Below are 21,649 nucleotides of genomic sequence, written 5' to 3' on the forward strand. Positions count from 1 at the left end.
CACTGTATGTCCATCTTACCATTGGTAGATATTTGCGTTATTTCCTACTTTTTGCTATTACAAATGGCATTATTATGAAAATTCACATATTTCTTGGTGTAATAGGCACTGGTTCCTGTTGTATATATAACTATGAAGGACATTGCTGTATTATAGGGTAAACATGTTTAACTTTAATAGATAATGTCAGTTTTCCAGATAGTAATACCAGATTACACTTTCACCATTAGTATATGAGAGTTGCTTTGCTACACATTCTCATGAGTGCCTGGTATTTCTCAAAAAAATTTTTTCTCTGTCAGACGGATGTGTAAATGACTTCTTCGAGTTTTGCATTTTCTTGATCATAAAGAGGGTAAGCAATTTTCATGTGGCTGTTGGCTATTTGGCTTTCTTGGTGATGTGTCTACTCAAGCCTTTTCCCATTTTATCTTCTGAGTTATCTTTAAAATGTTTAATTGCTTATTGACTTAAAGAAGTTTTTCTTTTTTAAAAAAATTCTACATAGGAGTCCTTTTTTGATTGTCTTTTGCCATACTAGGGCTTGCCTTTTCACCCCTGGATGATATCTTCTGAAGAGCAGAGGTCTTTGAGTTTAATGGTGTGTCCTCTGGAGCTATGGAGCACTGTACCCTGCTGCCATCTGGGACTGAGTATTTGCAATTAGATGCTCATCAGATTTACAAGGGGCAGGGAAGTGGTCAGAAAGAGGCCACACAGACAAGCAAAAGTTACTCACTTTCCATCATAAACTTCTAACTGATAACCTTGCAAAATTAATTTGTTTTCAAACTGAATGGAAAAGAAGGGTGCGCTTTAAAAGCAAACTTGAATTTCGGGAAGAAACAATGCGTGGCTTAGACAAAGGGGCTGACAGTTTAGCTATAAAGGGGAGTGGCCAGCTCTCTAGAGCAGAGGAGCTTCTTTTCCTATGGGGCTGAGTGAGGGCTTTTCATGACAAGTAGAGGATTACCCCGGAGCAGAGATGGTGGCCTGTGGCTGGGGGAAGCACTGGGCTGCTTTGGCTCTAGTTCAGGACCATTAGGCTGAAGCTTTGCATTGAGGGCCATCAGAGTGGGGGTACTGCTAAGGAACATACTTTGCCCCATGCTCCATGCTTTGTCCCCAGCCGTGTGTGTGTGTGTGTGTGTGTGTGTGTGTGTGTGTGTGTGTGTGTGAATGAGTGAGAAAAGGGAGTGAGTGTATATGTAGAGAAAGAGGAGGGAGGCAGAAATCATTCAATATTTGGATTCAATAATTACTTTCTGCTGAAACAGAGGCTATTACTTCAGGAACTTATGAGAGAGCTATGAAGAGAGAAGTACTTGTATGTATTGAAAATTTTTTCAGAAAGTCCTTTTTTCCCTATCAAAAGTGTTGGTAATTTTTTTAAACCTCTTGTTACTTTATCAAGAAGAGAAATAATTATAATGACTATGGCTTCAAAAAAAAGAATCAAAGAAAGGGTCAAAGAAAGATAGGAGCTGATGGATTGATAGGGCCATACAGTGTTGATCATGGTGGAAAAATAAATAGGCTCTCTTTATTTATATCACAGAGAAATTTCAGAACATCAAGACTGAAGAGGAAACCAAGAAAGGCTTTAGAAAGACCTTACTTTTCTAAAGCAGGTGTTTGAGTTCATCCCTCAGGAATATGTTCTGTGAAGGAAGGATTTAAAAATTATCTCTTCTATTAAAAGGAAAAGGTATCATATGTGGCTCCCTTCCCTTCCCACTCCAAGTCCCTGTGGATGATAGAAAATGTATTAGAAAGCTGATGTAGGAGTTCTCATCGTGGCTCAGCAGAAACAAATCTGACTAGTATCCATGAGGATGCAGATTCGATCCCTGGCCTCACTCAGTGGGTTAAGGATCTGGTGTTGTCGTGAGCTGTGGTGTAGGTCGAAGATATAGCTCAGATTCTGCATTGCTATGGCTGTGGTGTAGGCCAGCAGCCACCACTCCAATTTGACCCCTAGCTGGGAACCTCCATATGCCATGTGTACAGCCCGAAAAAGACCAAAAAAAAAAAAAAAGAGAGAGAGAGAGAGGAAGAAAATAAAGCTGATACAGAAAGAATACCATCTTTGGGTCAGATGTCTTGATGTCCTGCAGTATCTCTGTAAGATAGGAAACAGATGGAGGAAATCCAGGTCAAACACATGTATAGAGTAGGAGTAGTTCTGGGTACTTCAGGGTATCATGGTGGGTGGACAGTTGCCTTTGGAATGATTGGGCAGCTTTGACCTCTTTTTCTAGTCCCCTTGTGTTAAATTATGGGCAGTAGCAGGCTTGAGCCAGAGGTCCCTTGTGTGGATAATACCCGGAAGGAGCTACATCCTTCAGCCTGAAATCAAGTTAGTAACTCACACTCTTCCCATATGCATGTCTTGCCCTCGCCTACAACCTCTGGAGGCCATGGTACTAAACAAATAACATAAAATACAAAGATGGGAGTTCCCATTGTGGCTCAGCGGAAACGAGCCCGACTGGTATTCATGAGGATGCAGGTTTGATCCCTGGCCTTGCTCAGTGGGTTAAGGATGCTGCTCGGATCCCATGTTGCTATGGCTATGGTATAGGCCAGCAGCTGCAGCTCTGACTCAATCCCTAGCCTGGGAATTTCCATATGCCTTTGGGCATGGACCTTAAAAAAAAAAAAGGCCAAAAAAAAAAATACAAAGATAAACCTCCAAACCAAGAATCACCAAACACTTAAGGAAACATTAATTCATTGAATAAGACACCCTGACTCAGCAAACCAAAGGGGTATCACCAAGAAAGCATGATTAATGGAGTAAAAGGGATTGGACTTTAAAGAAACAAAATATATATCCTCAGAGGACTTAGAAAAATTTAAACCATAAAACAAAAACACATATCTCTTTCAAGTGTGAAATACCTATCACATTGGAAATGAAATATTTAATTGATATTTTAGAATGACTCATAAGTGGGATGGAAAGCAGCGTGCATATAGCTGAAGAAGAAATTAAGAAGCTGGAGGTTTGAATGAATAATTCAGATTGTAATACAAGAAGAGATTTAAAGAAAGATGAAGGATAGACCTAAGAATTTCAAAATCCATTTGCTAGGGTCTCGCAAAGGAGAGAAGGGAGAGGGAATAGTTGGGGTGAGGAAGGAGGCTGGGAAGGGGAAAAAAAGAATCAAAGAATTGGTCAAAGATGAGTTGTTGGACTGAAAGTGTCCCACAGCGCTGATTTTGATGAATAAATAAAGATGCTCCTTGACCAGACTTGTGGTTGCCAAGGGGGAGGGGGGAGAGTGAGATGGACGGGGAATTTGGAGTTAGTAGATGCAAAGTATCATTTAGAATGGGTAAGCAATGAGGTCCTGCTGTATAGCACAGGGAACTATATCCAATCTCTTGTGATACAACATGATGGAAGGTAGTATGAAAAAAAGAGTGTGTACAGATAGACAGATATAAAACTGGGTCACTTGATGTATAGCTGAAATTGACAGACATTATAAATAAACTATAATAAAATATTTTTAAAAATAAAGATGTTCCTTAAACATATCAGAGTGAACTTGCAGGGTAAAGAGAAGCTCTTGAAAGGCTTTACCAAGGTAGATGGGATACAGTTTTGATTAGAAGCATGAGGACTCTTGGCTGTCTTGAGGGGAGTATGGAGGGATTCTATCTTTAGGGAGATGCTTGCGTGGATATAGAGTTAATATTGCAATAACGTTTTACATTGTGAAAATAAAAGTGAATTCCTATTGTTAGCAAATCCTTCTTGGTTGTTAGTTACATATTTAACCTTGGAGAGGGGTTCGGTTTCTCTAAGATGTGTGTGGAATATTCACGTTCGTCAACGCAGTCGTTGAAGTGCTGCACAGTCCTGGTTTGGAAGTTAGCCCTCAAAGGGCTTCGCAGCCATCTGTTTTTGCAGCCCCCTTTGTCCCCCCAGGACAAAAGTAAGTCCTTGTTTACCACCCTGGAGGACACAGCTAGGACTGAAAGTCCCTGAGATTTCCTTTCAAAATCCAGGGCTTTCCGACAGACTAATTGACACCTCTTCTCACCCAGATGGCTCTGTTTACGCTTGTGGATGGAGAAACAGGATTGCCCACTTTCTACCCCGAGCAAGAAGAAATGCCATTGACCCTGGATAATCTTTTAAAATATGTAGGAAAGAACAGAGGCTAAGTTTTTATTTATATTCAGATCAAATCTGCGAAGGCTTGCTTATTGGTAACTCAATAACCCTGATTAACTGTCCAGGTCCCTGGAGTCTTCCAAGTACGTGATGGTTTATTATGGAACAATTAGTCAGGGACACAGGCTCAGGTTTCTTAGCAAAGGGCTCCTTACGAGGAAAAATAATGACCAGTCTTACGGATTACTACTTAGGTAGGGATTTCTCCCTTACTTAATTAAGAATATTTCATTCTACTGAATGAAAGAATTCCATGTTTCTATCATTATTCATATTAACTCCCTAACCTTTTCTTGTGTGATTTCAGAGGCCAGACCCCACCGGTTGCTGAATTTAACTTACTCCTGAAAGCTCACACTTTGGAAACCTATGGGGTGGATCCCCACCCATGCAAGGTAACTGCCCCTCACTAACTAAAAGGTAGTGATAGTTTTGCCCCAAAGAGAGTTAATTGGTGTCCAGGCCTGGCAGACTCCTAGGCTATTTCCACAGCCTGACCCACTGAGCCTAATCAGAAGGGACAATAGCAGGCTGAAGGCACACGTCTGAGTAGTTCATTTTCCCTATTGGAGTCTTCTAATTGCTTGCTAATTCACTCATCCATCAAGTGGATGGTTTTACCGCTGTTAAGGAATCCAAACAGATTTATTTTCAAAGGCCATTGCCAGCAAGAATGCAGTCTTTGAGTTTCCTGGTGGCCTAGTGGTTAAGGATTTTGTATTGACACTGCTGTGACTTAGGTTCCAACCCTGACCCGGGAACTTCTGCATGCCACAGGCACAGCCAAAAAAACAAACAAACAAAAAAGAATGCAGTCTTTAAAAACGAGTAAGTAGGAGTTCCCGTCGTGGCTCAGCAGAAATGAATCTGACTAGTCTCCATGAGGACTCAGGTTTGATCCCTGGCCTTGCTCAGTGAGTTAAGGTTCCGGCGTTGCCGTGAGCTGTGGTATAGGTCGAAGGCGAGGCTTGGATCTCAAGTTGCTGTGGCTGTGGTGTAGGCTGGCAGCTACAGCTCTGATTTGACCCCTAGCCTGGGAATCTCCATACGCTTTGGGTACGTCCCTAAAAAGACAAAGAAAAAAAAGAAAAGAGTCAGTAGTTTGGGGTTGGTGGATGCAAACTGTAACCTTTGGAATGGATGGGCCATGGGGTCCTCCTGTACAGCACAGGGAACTCTGTGTGATTAGGTCACTTTGCTGTAGGGCAGAAAATGAAGAAACATTATAAATCAACTAAACTTTAATAAAAATAAATAAATAAACATGTTTCCACTCCAAAAAAAAAAAAATATGAGTAAGTATAAAGGGAAAAAAGAAAGATTTAACATTGATATTAGGAGAATGTTTTGGTTTTTTTCTTTCCCTTTACTGGCATTATTTGACAGTAGTTCTCTCAAGTGGGAAACCTAGACCATGTGTGTCAGAATCACCCAGGCCCCATCCCAGAGCCACTGAATCAGAGTCACTGGGGGTGCAGCTGGAGAGTCTGGCTTTCAAACAAGCTCCCAAGGTGATGCTCGAAGCATATGTTTTCCAGAAATGTTTTAAGAAAACAGTGTTCTTTCCATATCCTACACCAACAACGGATGCATTCACCAGACACCAATCCTAAATGAAGCGTTTATATCAGCCAGGCTCTTAAAGATATCCTTTTGAGTCATCCTAGAACATTTCTTTGCCCAGATGGGACCAGTTAATAATATTTGGTGAAGTCCTAGTGCTGGAGCTTGTTGCTCAGGCTGCTCATTAGAAGGAACCTGGGGAGCTCCATAAGCCGCTGTTGCCCAATTCCTCTGGGATCTGTGAGGATGCAGCACAGGCAGAGAGCCTGGGGCAGGGGGGTGTTGATACACCGGCATGCGCATCCTTGCTCGCAATTATTTTAGAATATTTGCCAGATGCCTCTTCCTGCTAATGGCGAAAATCAGATTATTCTGTTTAGCGAATTTGATTTGATCCACAAATCTGAGCATCTCTGTTTTATTTCTTACTTGGAGACAGACCTGATCTGTGTTGTTATTGTTTGCCTTCATTTATCAATGCTTAGTTTTCTTGGTGGAGGCTGGGATCAAAGTAGGCATATCCAGACATGTTCTTATACCTAAATTTTCAGAAATCCTGGGTGGGATTGAATCCAGTCCTATGTGGGATTAGATGCTTGGGGCTTTTGGTCTCAGAGCTCATGCCAACCAAGAACAGTTTGCCCCCATTGTAGGGCAGATCTGAGCACTCAGGCAGCCCCAGAAGACACTTGGAAGTCAACTAGGGGTTTGGGACTAAATCTGTATTTTCCCAGGAAGTTTCTGGGGAGGCAGAAGGTCCATTCCTCAACTGGACAGCTTTAATTTCCTGGACCTTGCCCAAATTTTATAAGTACTATCCTTGGAATTCCTATCTCAAAAACCTAGCTCATTGCTACAGTTATTGCAATTAACCTGAAATTAACTCAGGGTGAGGACACATAAGCATATTGTTTATCCTTTATTTTATATCCATTAATGCAAATAGGTTTTTATGTGTTTCTTTTTTCAGGATTCAACAGGCACAACAACATTTTTAGGATTCACTGCTGCAGGCTTTGTGGTATTCCAGGGAAATAAGAGAATCCATTTGATCAAATGGTGAGAACTTCTTTGGAAAAATTTTTTTAATCTTGTTTTTTCTTAGTCTTGTTTTTCTTTCCCAGGCTTTGACTTTTTTGTTTGGAAATGTAGGTAGAATGCCTAGGATCCATTTCCCTGTCTTGGAGCTTCCTATAAGGAGATTATTCATCTATAAATGAAACCCAGTCTCTGTTGCCCTAGCCCTCCAGAGAGCTAGGGTGTGTCCTGGGCTCAGGGGCTCTGCCTCCGAAGAGAAGGTTTCCTGGTGAGAATGTGAGGTGGGTCAGGGTTCAAGTAAAGGTGCAAGTTCCCTGGAATAATTCAGAACCCTCTCTCTCCTACTCTCTTCTTCTTCTTCTCCTTCAGTATAGTACAAACAGAACTTTTATATGCTCTGGGAAACCAAAAAATTCATGACTCAGTTTATTGCAATATCTTTTTTGTTTTTTGTTTTTTTTTTTCCGTCTTTTTAGGGCCTCACCTGCAGCATATGGAAGTTCCCAGGCTAGGGGTGGAATTGGAGCTGGAGCTGCCAGCCTACACCAGAGCCATAGGAACTGGAATCCGAGCCACATCTGTGACTCACACCACAGCTCAGGGCAATGCTGGATCCCTGACCCACTGAGCGAGGCCAGGGATCGAACTCACATCCTCATGGATACTAGTTGGGTTAGTTTTTGCTGAGCCATGACAGGAACTCCCCCACTCAGGTTCTTTTCATTCTCTTCTGTTGAATCCATGCTGCAGACTCTCCCTTTGTAATCCAGTGTGTCAACGAAGATGCTTTTGCCTCAAAGCAACAGGAATGTCCACTCACAATGCATTACAAATGAGAGGACTGATTATTTCAAAGAGCAAAATTTCCAGGGCTCAGGTGGTCCCACAGTCCTTTAACTTAACTACCCAACAACACCATGAAGGACTTGGGCCTCTCTGTTCTCCTCTCTGCCATCCCAGGTTGGTGGCTTTTATCCCCAGGCTTGTGCTCATAAAATGGCCACATGTGCAACTCTGGCCATCACATCTTCATGCAGCAACACCCAAGCCCAAAGAAGAGCAGTCCCTTCCATGTGTCTCCTAGTAAAACAGGATAACTTGGGAGTTCCTGTTGTGGCTCAGCAGGTTAAGAACCTGACTAGTACCCATGAAGATATGGGTTTGATCCCTGGCCTTGCTCAGTGGGTTAAGGATCTGGCATTGCCATGAGCTGTGGTATAGGTTGAAGATGTGGCTTGGATCTGGTGTGGCTGTGACTGTGGCATAGGCTGGCGGCTGCAGTTCCAATTTGACTCCTAGCCTGGAAACTTCCATGTGCCACAGGTGTGGCCCTAAAAAAAAGACCAAAAAAAAAAAAAAAAGGATAATTTTTCTGGAAGTCCTGTAGGAGACTTCCTATGAATCTCGTTGAACAGGGTTGGGTCATAAGTGCCTCCTTAAACTAGTCCTTCCAAGAAGAAGGAGAAATTCATGACTAGGTTGGTCAAATCAAGATCCATCCTCTTGGAATTTCCCATTGTGGCTCAGTGGTAATGAGCCCAACTAGTATCTATAGGGATGCAGGTTTGATCCCTGGCATCACTTTGTGGGTTGAGGATCCAGCGTTGCCTTGAGCTGTGATGTAGGTTGCAGACATGGCTCGGATCTCGAGTTGCTGTGGCTATGGCGTAGGCTAGCAGCTGTTGCTCCAATTTGACCCCTAGCATTTGACCCTAAATAAACAAGAAAAAAATCCATCCCCTTAAGGCTGGGAAGAGCATCAACTGCATAAACACTTGATGGAGAGAAAGAATCAAGTCTAGGTTGTATCAGTAAGGACATGGGAGGCTGGACCAGCAGTTTCCCACTATGTCCAGTCAAGGAAGAATATTGTTTGCTGAAGTGTTAAGAAGGCTGGACATTTTGGTGCATTTGGAATATTGTAAGGGCTGAGTCTTGTTCATGGCTTCAGCTTGATTTGGTTCCCTCTCTGCTGGTCCCTGACAGATTTGTCACCCAGGATCTCACTGGGTGTTGGGCTCACTCTTTGGGCTTGAGCCTTTGGGTCTGAGGTTCTGGATGGGCCAGTGGGCATCCATCCTCAGTCCTGGGTTGGAAATGCTCTCTTGCACTTACCTGCACCTCCACTGCATGGTGCTGTTAACTTCAGGATTTCTCCAGCCCCTCTTTATCAAGTGCTCCCACCACTTCTTGGCACTCCCTTCTTGGCACCTGCCTTCCCTTCGAACTTTCTCTACTAGATGGGCATTCGCCAGCTAATGTCCACTTGGCTCCCTATACCTTCTGCTCTTTTAAAAAAAATTATCAGCCTTCTCTAAGAACCCCAGTTTATCTAAATCTCTTCCCCTGCCCGCACGCTCATTGCCTGTTACTCATGTCATACTTTTGGTTCCCACCTGTGCCGATTTGTTCTCTTCCTCCACAGTTAGCATCTCAAATGCTCATGTGCCTCTGATAAATCACTTAACTCTCTGAGTCTCAACATACTCATCCATAAAATGGGCATCAGTTATGGCCAACTGCTTTATAGGAAGAAAAGAAGATGGAGGAGAAGCAAATGAAACCATGTGTGAGACAGTGATTTGGGAATGATGATGTTTAATAAATGTATAGCATGGTGGTGGTACCAGTTTTCTTCTCTGCATTTTCAATACCCATAAAGAGGCACCAATATTAACCCCCCTTCAGTCCATTCCAGAATTAGCCCCCTAGGGATTTCTGCTGATGTTGGGGAGCATGGGTTAGGTAGGGATTTCCCCCATCCCATCCTAGGACTATGAGAGTCTTGGGGCTCCAAGCAGGGGTTAGATCCTCAGGTCTCTCTGAATTGCTTAAACTCTGGAGTAGTTGGGTTAGAGCCTGCCATGTCTCATGTGTAGATTAATTGTAGGTCTCTGCCCTTGGGGCTTTAGTGTCTTCCCGGGTCCACTGAAGAGTTGTGATAGACAAGCCCCAGACCATTCGCTTCTGGGTTCTACATCTTGGCGTTCCTGGTGGGGTGCTGACATCATCCCCCCTCATCCTCTCCAGCCATGGCTTAGGCACATATTTGTAACAGCCACAAACATGTGACTAAAATACATTCTCTTCCCATGTTAAACCTTGTTTTGTTTTGTTTTTAACATCCGCAGAGCTCTGTCAGTCTTGCAAATCCTCCCACTGCTTAATAGGACCTCACTATTCTTTATCCCCCAGGAAAGGCACAAGGGCACACATCACTATCCTAGGAATTATACATCAAAGAAATAAAAATAGAATTCCCTCCTCTCTTTACACTTACCTTCTGACCTCAGGTCTACATTTCAGGCAGATTTTAACTGAGTAGCTCCTTATGATGGAGCCTGAAGTCTTTTGACAACTGTTCATTAAGGTGTCCTTACCATTGTGAGCATCTTAATAGCTAAGACAATTATCCATTTATAAGCAAGAAGAGCAGAAATGAAAATTTTTCAGTGTGGTGTGGGCTTCTTGGAGATGGATAAGTGAGATAGGTACTGTGAATCCATATTGTTTCATTAACCAAATCTGAAATCATAAGTCTTCCTGTCTCAAAAAGTGGGCTGATGAACATATATTGTTTTGGTCATTAATGTTCATGAAACCGCCGAGTTTCTTGGAAGAAAGATGCAGCTTAAGTGTTCAAAAAATGAAATAAATAATTCTGAGCTGCCTACAGAGCATCTCTTGGGAAGAAAATTGCTGTATAATTCACTTGGGGGCTTGCGTTGCTCATTAGGCCTTCAGCGATGATAAGATAATATCTTGTTTCATTGCAGTCTGCTTGACATTTGTGAGTCAGCCGGATTCCTATGGGAAAGCCAGGTACCTTGGTTAGCTGCCACTTTTTTTTTTCTTCTTACCCAAAGAGATTTTGTTTTCTTAGGCCGGATGTCTGCAAATTGAAGTTTGAAGGGAAGACGTTTTATGTGATTGGCACCCAAAAGGAGGTCAGAAACTGCTTTTCTAGCTGTCTGTTGGTGTGTGTGTGTGTGTGCGTGCGCGCGTGTGCATGTGCACACAGGTGTGTGTGTACATGAGAAACATTTGAGCATAAAATTTGCCTTTAGAAATATAGCCCCTCAAAGACCATGATATTAAAATTTGTGATGATGCTGGAAGTTTAAACAAATAAACACTGGGTTTGCACACTTAAAAATAAATTCAGTGAGTAATGGTGACCATATACCCCTGTGTAAAAATTAGACTGGCATAGACTTGAGAAATAGAAAATGGAACTTCCCCCTACATCTGTAATTTGCCAGAATACAGAATTATGAAACAAAAGAAGTTCCCATTGTGGCACAGCAGAAACAAATCCGATTAGGATCCATGAGATTTCGGGTTCAATCCCTGGCCTCACTCAGTGGGTTAAGGATCTGGCATTGCCATGAGCTGTGGTGTGGATCACAGATGTGGCTCGGATCCTGTGTTGCTGTGGCTGTGGCGTAGGCCGGCAGCTGTAGCCCCAATGGGACCCCTAGCTTGGGAAGCTCCATATGCCATGGGTATGGCCCTAAAAAGTAAAAAAACAAAACAAAACAAAACTTAAAGATATGCCAAGGGGGAAACATATGGAGAAGAGATAAATTGGGAATTTGAGATTGGTATATTCTACTGTATATAGAATGAGTAACCAACAAGGACCTGCTGTATAGCACTGCGAACTCAGCTCAATATTCTGTAATAACCTAGATGGGAAAAGACTCTGAAAGCATGGGCATGTGTATATGTATGGCCAATTCCCTTTGCTGTATGCTTGAAACTAACACAACACGGTAAATCAACTATATGCCAATAAATTTTTTTAAAAGAATAGTTAGAGATAGATATCAACCAGTGCTAGCTGGAGATTCATAAACAAAATCTGTAAGTCCTGGGAATCTTAAAATCAAGGCATCCCCAGATGCAGGTTGAATTCCTCAGAGAATGCCTTTGGGCAGAGACCATTACTGAAACTGAGCCTCTGATCAAGGTCTGGAAGTTTCTGGATTTTCTTGATCCTAGTTTTCAGTTTAAGTGCTAATTTTTCAAGAATGGCCAATAAGTTGTTAAACTAATCCAAATCTGATTGAGAGATAGGCGAGTGTGGAGAAGGATTGTGAAGCTGGTTTTTTTTTTTTTTTTTTAAATCAGAAATGGGACCTGGATAGGTGATTAATATCTACAAAGAGGGAGGGAGGGGGAAATACCACTTCAACAACCACTTTTATGATTCTAAGTGACTTCAAATCTGTTTGGTGGGCGACAGGATGCAAATAGGTAAATTCTTAAAGGAAAAACATGAAAGATATAGATTGTGTTCAACAAGCCCTTTCTGATTTTGTTATTTATTTTTATTAGAAGAAAGCCATGTTGGCATTCCATACTTCAACACCAGCTGCCTGCAAACATCTTTGGAAGTGTGGGGTGGAGAACCAGGCCTTTTATAAGTAAGTAGCTTTTATTCGTTTAATCATAGGTTTTAAAAGCACCCATGGAGCCCTTTCTGTTTTGCAAACAGCTGCATATGCATTTCTTTTGATAAAGTCCTTTTTATTATATTTAAGTGAATTATAAATTTGGTGCATGGTTCAGGGTGATTCCCAACCAGAGTTGGCCTGAGCAAGCCTTGAACTTTCTTTTATGTTGGGTGTCTCCCATAGAATTGCTGTGGACCTTTTTTTTTTTTTTTTTTTTTTTTTTTTGACATTGCTATTTCCATTCAACGTGTCACAGAATCTATTTTCAGTTGGTGCCTCCCTGCCTCAGACACAGACCTTGAGAAGAGTTTAGTTAGAACAGGGAGTTTCTTTGGGTTGCTGTTATTGAACATACCAACAGGGGACTGGGGAAGGGGAGGGGGACGCAGGAATATAGAGCATGTTATGGAGCAGTCGGTGCGGTGGGCAGCTGGGTATAGCTCTGCTGAGGTCTCTGGTGGACTGCAGAACATGCATCAAAGTTCTCCCACTGACCCACGAGAAGGTTGGGCTATTTATCTACCTGTTCCCCATTCATTTTAGGTGAGGGACACTCACAAGGGTGGCGTTAATTCTCTGTGTGATACTTCTGGCTTACTCTGAGTCTGGGTTGGATGTGCTCTCACAACTGGAAAAAAGAAACCTTGGGCAGAGAGTCACACATGTTCATAGTAAGAAGCCTCTGGTATATGGAGATGAGAGCCAAAGTTTTGAGGGTGAAATGCCATCAGAGTCTAGGATCATAGGAAGTCAGTGCTGGGCAGGACTTCAGAAACCATCATAAAGCTCTCATGTTTCAAAAGAGGTTCAAACGCGGGATTGTTCCATGCGTTCTAGCTTCTCCTCTTTGAGTCCCACTTGCTGATTGGACGAGCAGTGGTGATGGATGCAGTCAAGACCCTAGCCAGCCCTGCCTGGGATAGGGTCATGGCAGAACCCTGGAGCTCATCCAGGGGGCTCTTGCTCTGTCCCCCTACTCTCCCCCCCACTGAAATTTCCTCTTACTCATTAGACTCATCTCCTTGAAAATGCCACATCTTTGAACATCCTGGGCTTTGGCTGACAAGAGCCATAGAATGAAGCCTGGAAAAAATGTTTTTCAAACCCTTTTTTAGCCACAGAACATTCCCTCTTAATCAGAAAGTGTAGGCAAAGCCTAATATGTAAAAGGAAAAACAGAGAGAAGTTCTGGTTGTTGGCGGAGACCAGAATTGGGGCTGGGGACTGGAGACCCTTTACTCATCACTCACTGCAGGTTGAGTCACTTGAGGTTGGGTGACCAGTTGTCTGAGTTTGCCTGGGATTTTTCCCAGGTTTAGAATGAGAGTCCTGTATCCCAGGAAACCCCTTAGTCCTGGGCAAATCCTATCAGGAGCATAATATGAAAGCCCTTGGATGAGATGACTCCCAAAATGTTATGCTTCTAGGAAGGATGATGCATATCAGTAAGACCTTAAGGCATCTGTAGGTCCCTTGCAGTGTTTGGGGACTGACTGAAGAAAAAGTAACTCCCGTGGCCTCTGAAAAATCAGCATGTCCAGGCCTCTCCATCCACATGAGAGTGGAGAGAAGGAAATGCAGACGGTGTGGTGCTCTTAGTCAGAGCCTGTTTTTGTTTTTAGTCATTTTAGAAATTGAGATAATACTTATATACCATAAAATTAACTAAAAATCGCATTCAGGAGTTGCCGTGGCTCAGTAGGTAACAAACCCAACTAGTATCCATGAGGACACGGGCTTCATCCCTGGCCTTGCTCAGTGGGTTAAGGATCCGGTGTTGCTGTGAGCTGTGATGTATGTTGCAGATGCAGCTTGGATCCCACACTGATGTCGATGTGGCTGTGGCATAGCAGCTACAGCTCCGGTTCGACCCCTAGCCTGGGAACTTCCGTATACCATGGTACAGCCTTAAGAAAAAAAATATATATGCATTCAGTCATTTTATGGTATAATTCACAGAGTCATGCAACCATCACCACTATCTAATTATTCAGGACATTAGGTAGGTTTTTTTTTTTTTTGCACTCATGGTTTTATCATGCGTTAATGAGTTGGTTGGTAGATGGAGTCAAATAAAGGTAAAAATATGAGTTCCTGCTGTGGTGTATTGGGTTAAGAACCTGACTGCAGTGGCTCAGGTTGCTTTGGAGGTGTGAGTTGGATTGCTGGCCCAGTACAGTGGGTTAAATGATCTGGCATTGCCATAGCTGTGGCTCAGACTCAATCCCTGGCCCAGGAAGTTCCATTTGCTGCAAGTGTGGGCATAAAAAATAAATGTAAAAACAGAATTGAAAAGAGAAGGCAAGAGGGGGAAAAAAAACACACTATCTAGGGAATCTGTTTTGGGCATTTGGGGTACAGTCATTAGCTGGCAGCTGGCAAAGTGGTCTGATAATTCTATCATTAAATAAGTCAACTAGGCATATCAAAGAAAGCACTTCCAGGGGTCTGTGGATGCCCCAGAAGACCCAGGGCATGTAGCAGTGAGCACAGGCAGCTCCCTAAAGAATTGGCCAAGTTCTCACATCAGCACCTCTGTTTTGATTGAGTCGGCTGCCCTGCCTCTCCCATGAGGACTCTGAATCCCTAATATTTGTTCTGATCCTGAGATTTGCCTGAACCCTGTGTTCCTTCATTATCCCCTATCCAACCCTGTTCCTTAGGAAAGAGGTATAGCAGGTCCTCACCCAGCTGTGTGCCCTTGGACCAGTGGCTGGCTGCAGTCTACTCGTCTCTAGAATGGAGGGGACCGGGACTCAGGTGTGTTTTGCTTGCATCACCGCAGCCTAGTTTCAAGATCGTGAGCTTTGGAAGCCAACAGGCTTGGCTTTGAATCTTGACTATTACTAACAGTGTGGCCTGGAACAAAACACTGAACTCTCTGAGCCTCATCTTTATTTTCCATCTATAAAATATGCTTGGTAATCCCTGCCCTGCCGTGTTTAGTTCTGCCAGGCACACTGACCATCCATAAATGGTAGCCATTGCTATGACTACGACGACTACTTCCTCCACTAACAGTGAAAGTTTGAGTGCCAGTTGGTTGCAGAGCCCAGTCCCTTTGATTCTGAAGGGCACCAATTCTGTTAAGCTCAGGGCTAAGTACGCACTTCCCCAGCAGAGGTCCTGGCCCTGCTTCCAGCTGTCTGACCAATGGGCATGGTGCCTTAATGGTTTCGGCTGGCAGAGCAAGGCCCTGATCTTGTTTCCTGGGTCGGGGGTGGTTTGCTCCCTCCCCCTCCACCTGCCATGGGAACAGAAGGCCCAGTGGCCAAGAATTCCCTAGGGTACTTTTAACACATGAATGTGCTGCTAGTTGTCAGCTGGCTTGGAGCCACCCATCAGGTTTGAAAGCCCTGGCTCTGAGATCTGCTGCCTGGGAACAGAGCCCAGAAGCAGAAACTCTGATTTTTTTTCCCTCCTGCACCAACCTCCCAGGGGATCCCCCACCCAGACTTAAACAATCACTAGCCGAGAGCTTCCTCCATGCCATGTATTTTTAGATGTCACCACCCCTAGATCCCTGGAACATACCATTTCAGGGCACTGGTACACCAGAAGTACTCTGGATTCCCTGAAGGGTTCAGTGGCTCACTGATATTTCTATTCGATGAATCTTTATTTCATACCTGCTTTCTGCCATGCACTGTGCTAGGCACTGGGGACACAGTGCAGGCTCAAAGGATACTCCCTGTCCCCATTTTTTTTTTTTAGGGCCTTACCTTGAAGTTCCTGGGCTAGGGGTTGAATCAGAGCTGCAGCTGCCAGCCTACACCACAGCCACAGCAACACTGGATCCGAGCTACATCTGCAACCTACACCACAACTCACAGCAATGCTGGATCCTTAACCCACTGAGCGAGGCCAGGGATCAAACCCACATCCTCACCGACACTACATCGAGTTCTTAACCTGCTGAGCCACAGTGGGAACTCCTCTGTCCCCAGTTTTATATGGAATTGTGAGCAGGGGTTAAATATGGTCCCTCATACATTTCTTGTTCAGAGTTCATGTGCATTTAGTCAAAGGAACAATGTTACACTTGGTGACATGGACCCAGAATATCTCCCTAAACTGCCACCTCTCATGTTTTTAGTGAGCACATGGATTGAGATCCTGTTAGAATGTAGATTCTGGTTCAATGGGTCTGGGTGGCGCCCAGGAGTCACATTTCTAATAAATTCCCCCATGATGCTGAGCTGCAGGCCCATGGACCACACTTTAATAATGAGGTTCTAAACCAGAGGTTCTCGGTCTGACTGCACCTTAGAATCCCTCGGTAGGGGAAGGCTTTTAAACAATACCAACTGACTCAGAATCCGGGTCCTCACAAAAATGAGTACATGAATGTTCACAGCAGCATTATGCATAATAGCCAGAATGTGGGAACTGCCCAAATGCCCATCACCTGATGAATGGATAAAGGAAAGAAGTATATCCATCCAATGAGATATAATTCAGCTATAAAAGGAAGTACTCACTGATTCATGCTACAGTATGGATGACCCTTGAAAACATGATGCTAAGTGAAAAGAAGCCAGTCACTAAATCCTACATATTGTAGGATTTGTTATGAAATATCCACAATAGGCAAGTCTTTAGAGACAGAAAGTAGATTGGTGGTTGTCTAGGATTGGGAATAGAGGGAATGAGAAGGGGAAGAAGGAAGGGACTGCATATGGGTATGGGGGGAGTCTTTTGGGGGTGATGAAAATATTTTCTGATGAGTTTTTTCTGTGAATTATACTGAAAACCACTGAAGTGTAAAATCTAAAAGGATGAGCTTTATGTTATCTGCGTCACATTTTTAAATAAAGCTGTTATTTTCAAACTTCAGAATCTGGGATGAGGGATCTAGATGTTGGTAGGGAACAATCTCTCCCAGGTAATGTGAACCTGCAGCCTAGGGTTCAAAGCTAATCCAGCAATTCTCAAAGTTAAGGTCTCTGGATCCACGTCTGCATCTTCTGGGAACTTGTTAGAAAGGCAGATTCTTGGGCTCCAGTCCAGACTCACTGAATCAGAACCTTGTGTTTTCAAAAGCCTGCCAGGTGGTTCTGATGCTTTCTGAAGGCTGAGAACCTGCCTGGCTAAAGCATGATTTAAAAATACAGACAAGCTTGGGTTTGCAGCCTGCTTCCTCCAGCTCCTATGACATGACCGTGGTCAACGGACTGAGCCCTCTGTGCCTCATTTTCCTCATGTCAAAATGTGGATTGCAGAGTTCCCATCACGGCTCAGCGGTTAATAAACCCGACTAGGATCCATGAGGATGCAGGTTTGATCCCTGGCCTCACGCAGTGGGTTAGGGATCTGGCATCGCAGTGAGCTGTGGTGTAGATCTCAGACACCACTCAGATCCTGTGTTGCTGTGGTTGTGGCGTAGGCTGGCCGCTACAGCTCCAATTCAGCCCCTAGCCTGGGAACCTCCATATGCCACAGATGCAGCCCTAAAAAAGCAAAAAAAAAAAAGCAAAAAAAAAGAAAGGTGGATTGTCTCCTCCTAGAAGAGAGTTATGAAGATGCAATGAATCAGTGGAATTGAGGTGTTCTGGATGGTGAAAGGCCCTAGTTGGTGCCCAATAATAACGTTGTTATTGCTGTGATTCCTCCACTAGTTGTAAACCATGGGGGGAAAGGCAAATGTTATTGTTGATTCTAGAGGTGGCCTTTAGAGCATCACCCTGTGTCTCCCCAGCATCTAAACTGACTCCATCCCCATCCCCTGTAGCAGCAGGTGCCAGAGGAGAAGTTGGAGGCAGGTGTGGGGCAGGTGTGTTGCTGCAGAGCTCTGCTATGCAGGCATTGTGTGATCCTGACACACAGTGACCACACTGCCTGTTCTAGGCACTGTCCATGTGTGGGCGCATCTCACATGGGTTACCCCACTTATTTTCTTAAATTTAAAAAAATTTTTTATTTTTTGTCTTTCTAGGGCTGCCCCTGTGGCACATGGAGGTTCCCAGGCTAGGGGTCCAACCAAAGCTGTAGCCACTGGCCCATGCCACAGCCACAGCAACACAAGATCCAAGCCATGTCTGCGACCTACACTACAAAGCTGGATCTTTAACTCACTGAGTGAGGCCAGGGCTCGAACCCACATCCTCAGGGGGTACTAGTCAGGCTCTTAACCTGCTGAGCCATGATGGGAACGCCCCCATTTATTGTTTTAAATTAAAGTATAGTTGATTGATAGTGTTGTGCCAAATTCTGCTGTACAGCAGAGTGACCCAGTCATACATATACAGATACATCCTTTTTTCTCATACTATCTTCCATCACGTTCTACCCCAAGACACTGGATGTCATTCCCTGTGCTGTACAGTAGGATTTCATTGCTTATCCATTCTACAAAAATTTGCATCTGCCAACCCTAAACTCCCTGTCCATTCCACTCCCTCCCCCTCCCCCTTGACAACTTTCTATGTCTGTGGGTCTGTTTCTGTTCTGTAGATAGGTTCCTTTGTGCTATATTTTAGATTCCACACGTAAATGATATCATATGGTATTGGTCTTTCTGACTTACTTAGTATGAGAATCTAGTTGCGTCGATGTTGCATCCATCATTCTTTTTATGTCTGAGTAGTAGCCATTGTATATGTGTACCAATCTGTTACCCCATTTAAAACATACCTAGTGCCACAGGAGGGGGTCTCTGGGGACTGTGGCTCTGCCCTGGCAGTTCTGTGGTGGTGGGGGGGAGCAGTGACAGCCGAAAGGAAAGCAGTGACCAGGCCACCATGTGAATACACAGGTGTTGCCAAGTGGGGCTGGTCATCTGGGACTGGATTTCTCTGTGAGGTCCAATGTTGGACAACGGTCAGTGATTCTGTGCTAGGATTTTGATGAGGAGTTGGAGGTGGAAGCAGGGAAAGAGAATTGCTACTTTTGCTGGGTTAAGCCTTCGTTGTTTTCAATGGGAGGGAGACTTCTGCTCTGGGCTCCTTGATGGGGGAACCTGGGGACAGAGGGCCGGAACAGGTCAGCTAGAGCATGAAGACTCTTTTTTCTTTTTCTTTTTTTTTTTTTTTGTCTTTTTATGGCCAAACCCATGGCATATGGAGGTTCCCAGGCTAGGAATCTAATCAGAGCTGTAGTGGCTGGCCTACACCACAGCCCAAGGCAACGCCGGATCCTTAACCCACTGAGCGAGGCCAGGGATTGAACCTGAAACCTCATGGCTCCTAGGTGGATTCATTTTCCCTGCGCCACTATGGGAACTCCTCTTTTTTTTTTTTTTTCTTTCTGGCGGCACTCATGGCAGGCAGAATTTCCCAGACCACAGCAGTGACAGCACCCGATCCTTAACCTGCTGAGCCACCAAGGAACTGCCTCATGAATCCTCCTTTATTGGCTTTCAGACTGTTTGACACAGCTCCCAGGAATCACCATGACTTAGACTTGGCTTTGGTAGCTCAGTAGTGAGAAGACTGCAGAAGATTTGCGAGTGATACTGGTGGGGAGAGGGAGGGAAAGAATTCTATGATGACCAGGTAAACCACAAGGTGTTTTCAAATCATATAATTTCATTTGACCCCCCTCAGAACACTATGAATTAGGTGTGATCAGACCCTCACCCTTTAAAAAAAATCTATAGAGAAACTAAGGCTCAGAGATGCCACACGACTTGACTAAGGTTACAGGACCAAAAGCAAGAAAGAATGTCTGGGCCCCTGTTTTTTCAGGTAAAATGTCAGCTGGGAATTATTCAAGGAGAATATGGGGATTCAGTGGTTCTCCAATGCAAGTAGGCTGCCTTGGAATGACCTTGGAGTGATGGATAAAAATACACACTCCGGGGCCCCCTCTAGACCTGCTGATTGAGAATCTCTAGTGATGGATCCTGAGAGCTGGTTGTGTTAACCCCTACTCCAGAGGCTGATGAGGTTCAGCCAAGTTTGGGGACAGTTGGATGCATGTCCTGTGACCCAGCCACCTTTCTCTTGCCCACCCCCCACCACTTATTTCCCTCCATCCTAATGTTTCCCAATTCCTGGAGCGGGGTCGGGGGGTTGTGGGGTTCCAGCTCTCTGAATAAATCCCCCTGTTAAAATTTCATTAAAGATCTCAGCCCCAACATTGTCGCATCTCCCTAGACACTTGAGAGGGCTGGGGACCAGTGGTAGGACTCTCAGTAGGGTGTCTCTGAGCAAATGAAATCCCACAAATAACCATCAAGGGAAATCAGTCACCAGGAAGAAGCCAACACTTTTTTCCCTCTTCTTATCCTGAGCAGACAGCTATTCACTTTCTCTGAAAAACATGCCTTCTGACCCATTTTTCATGAGGCACTTGGAGGGTTTCTGTGGATGCAGTGAGGTGCTGAGGCCTCCTACCAAGAGGCTGTTGGGGTGTAAGAAAGAAGTTGTGGCCTCTGTGTGGGGCCTGGGAGGGCAAGAGCTGAGACTGAACCCGTGAGAGGTAGAGCCGCCCACTTTCCCCCAGAAGAAGCCCGCATGGCCCTGTGGCCAGGAGGGTCACTGGAATAGCTTTGAGCTTCTGGTATCTTCCATTAAATGGGCACAGAGTTGAGTTTGAATTTCAAAAACTGCAATTAAGATTCTTAATAGGAGTTCCTGTAGTGGCTCAGTGGTTAGTGAATCCAACTAGGAACCATGAGGTAGCGGGTTTGATCCCCAGCCTCACTCAGTAAGTTAAGGATCCAGCATTGCTGTGAGCTGTGGTGCAGGTCACAGACATGGCTCGGATCCCAAGTTGCCATGGCTCTGGTGTAGGCCGGTGGCTACAGCTCCGATTAGACCCCTAGCCTGGGAACCTCCATATGTCTCGGGTTGGGCCCTAGAAAAGACAAAGGAAAAAAAACAAAGATTCTTAATAGAAGTTTCCATTGTGGCTCAGCAGGTTAAGAACCAGGCTAGTATCCATGAGGACGAGGGCTCCATCCCTGGCCTCACTCAGTGGGTTAAGGATTCGGCATTGCCATAGGCTGTGGTGTAGGTCACAGACATGGCTTGGATCCTGCGTTGCTGTAGCTGTGGCATAGGCTGGCAGCTACAGCTCCGATCAGACACTTAGCCTGGGCGCCTCCACGTGCCAAAGTGTGGCCCTAAGAAGACAAAAGACAAAAAAAAAAAAAAAAAAAAAAAAAAAAGAATCCAACTTAGGTTGCTGCAGAAACTCAGGTTTGATCCCTGGCCCAGGAACTTCTACATGCTGCAGGTACAGCTATTTAAAAAAAAAAAAAAAAAAAGGGCCTGTGGCCAGATGTCCAGACCCCTCTGGGGTAGAGATCTCATGGGCTCTGCCTGTCCTGGCTCCACGCTGCCTTCCCTGGGCTCTGCCTTGATGGGACTCCCCCTCCCCAGCCTTGTGTCCCCCTCCCAGCCCACCTTGCTCTCTGGATTCATCCTGTGCTGCCAGCACCCTGCTCTGTGGGTGC

At 44.5% G+C, this 21,649-nt stretch overlaps 1 protein-coding gene across 18 annotated transcripts in view; it reads left to right on the forward strand.

The window, feature by feature from the left end:
• The window catches only part of FRMD3 (FERM domain containing 3), a 407,701-nt gene that overhangs the window by 313,115 nt on the left and 72,937 nt on the right, over positions 1 to 21,649 (forward strand). For all 18 annotated transcript variants that reach the window (XM_021064660.2, XM_021064662.2, XM_084979808.1 and 15 more), the window contains 4 exons: positions 4,497 to 4,584; positions 6,723 to 6,811; positions 10,674 to 10,737; positions 12,131 to 12,219. In XM_021064660.2, coding sequence (XP_020920319.1) covers positions 4,497 to 4,584; positions 6,723 to 6,811; positions 10,674 to 10,737; positions 12,131 to 12,219 — 330 coding nt within the window. The remainder of the gene's footprint in view (positions 1 to 4,496; positions 4,585 to 6,722; positions 6,812 to 10,673; positions 10,738 to 12,130; positions 12,220 to 21,649) is intronic.

Source organism: Sus scrofa, chromosome 10, assembly GCF_054392235.1.
Source record: "Sus scrofa isolate SSC_HxYL_T2T_F1_AM1 chromosome 10, Sscrofa_HxYL_maternal_Yorkshire_Landrace_v2.0, whole genome shotgun sequence".
Lineage (NCBI taxonomy): Eukaryota > Metazoa > Chordata > Mammalia > Artiodactyla > Suidae > Sus > Sus scrofa.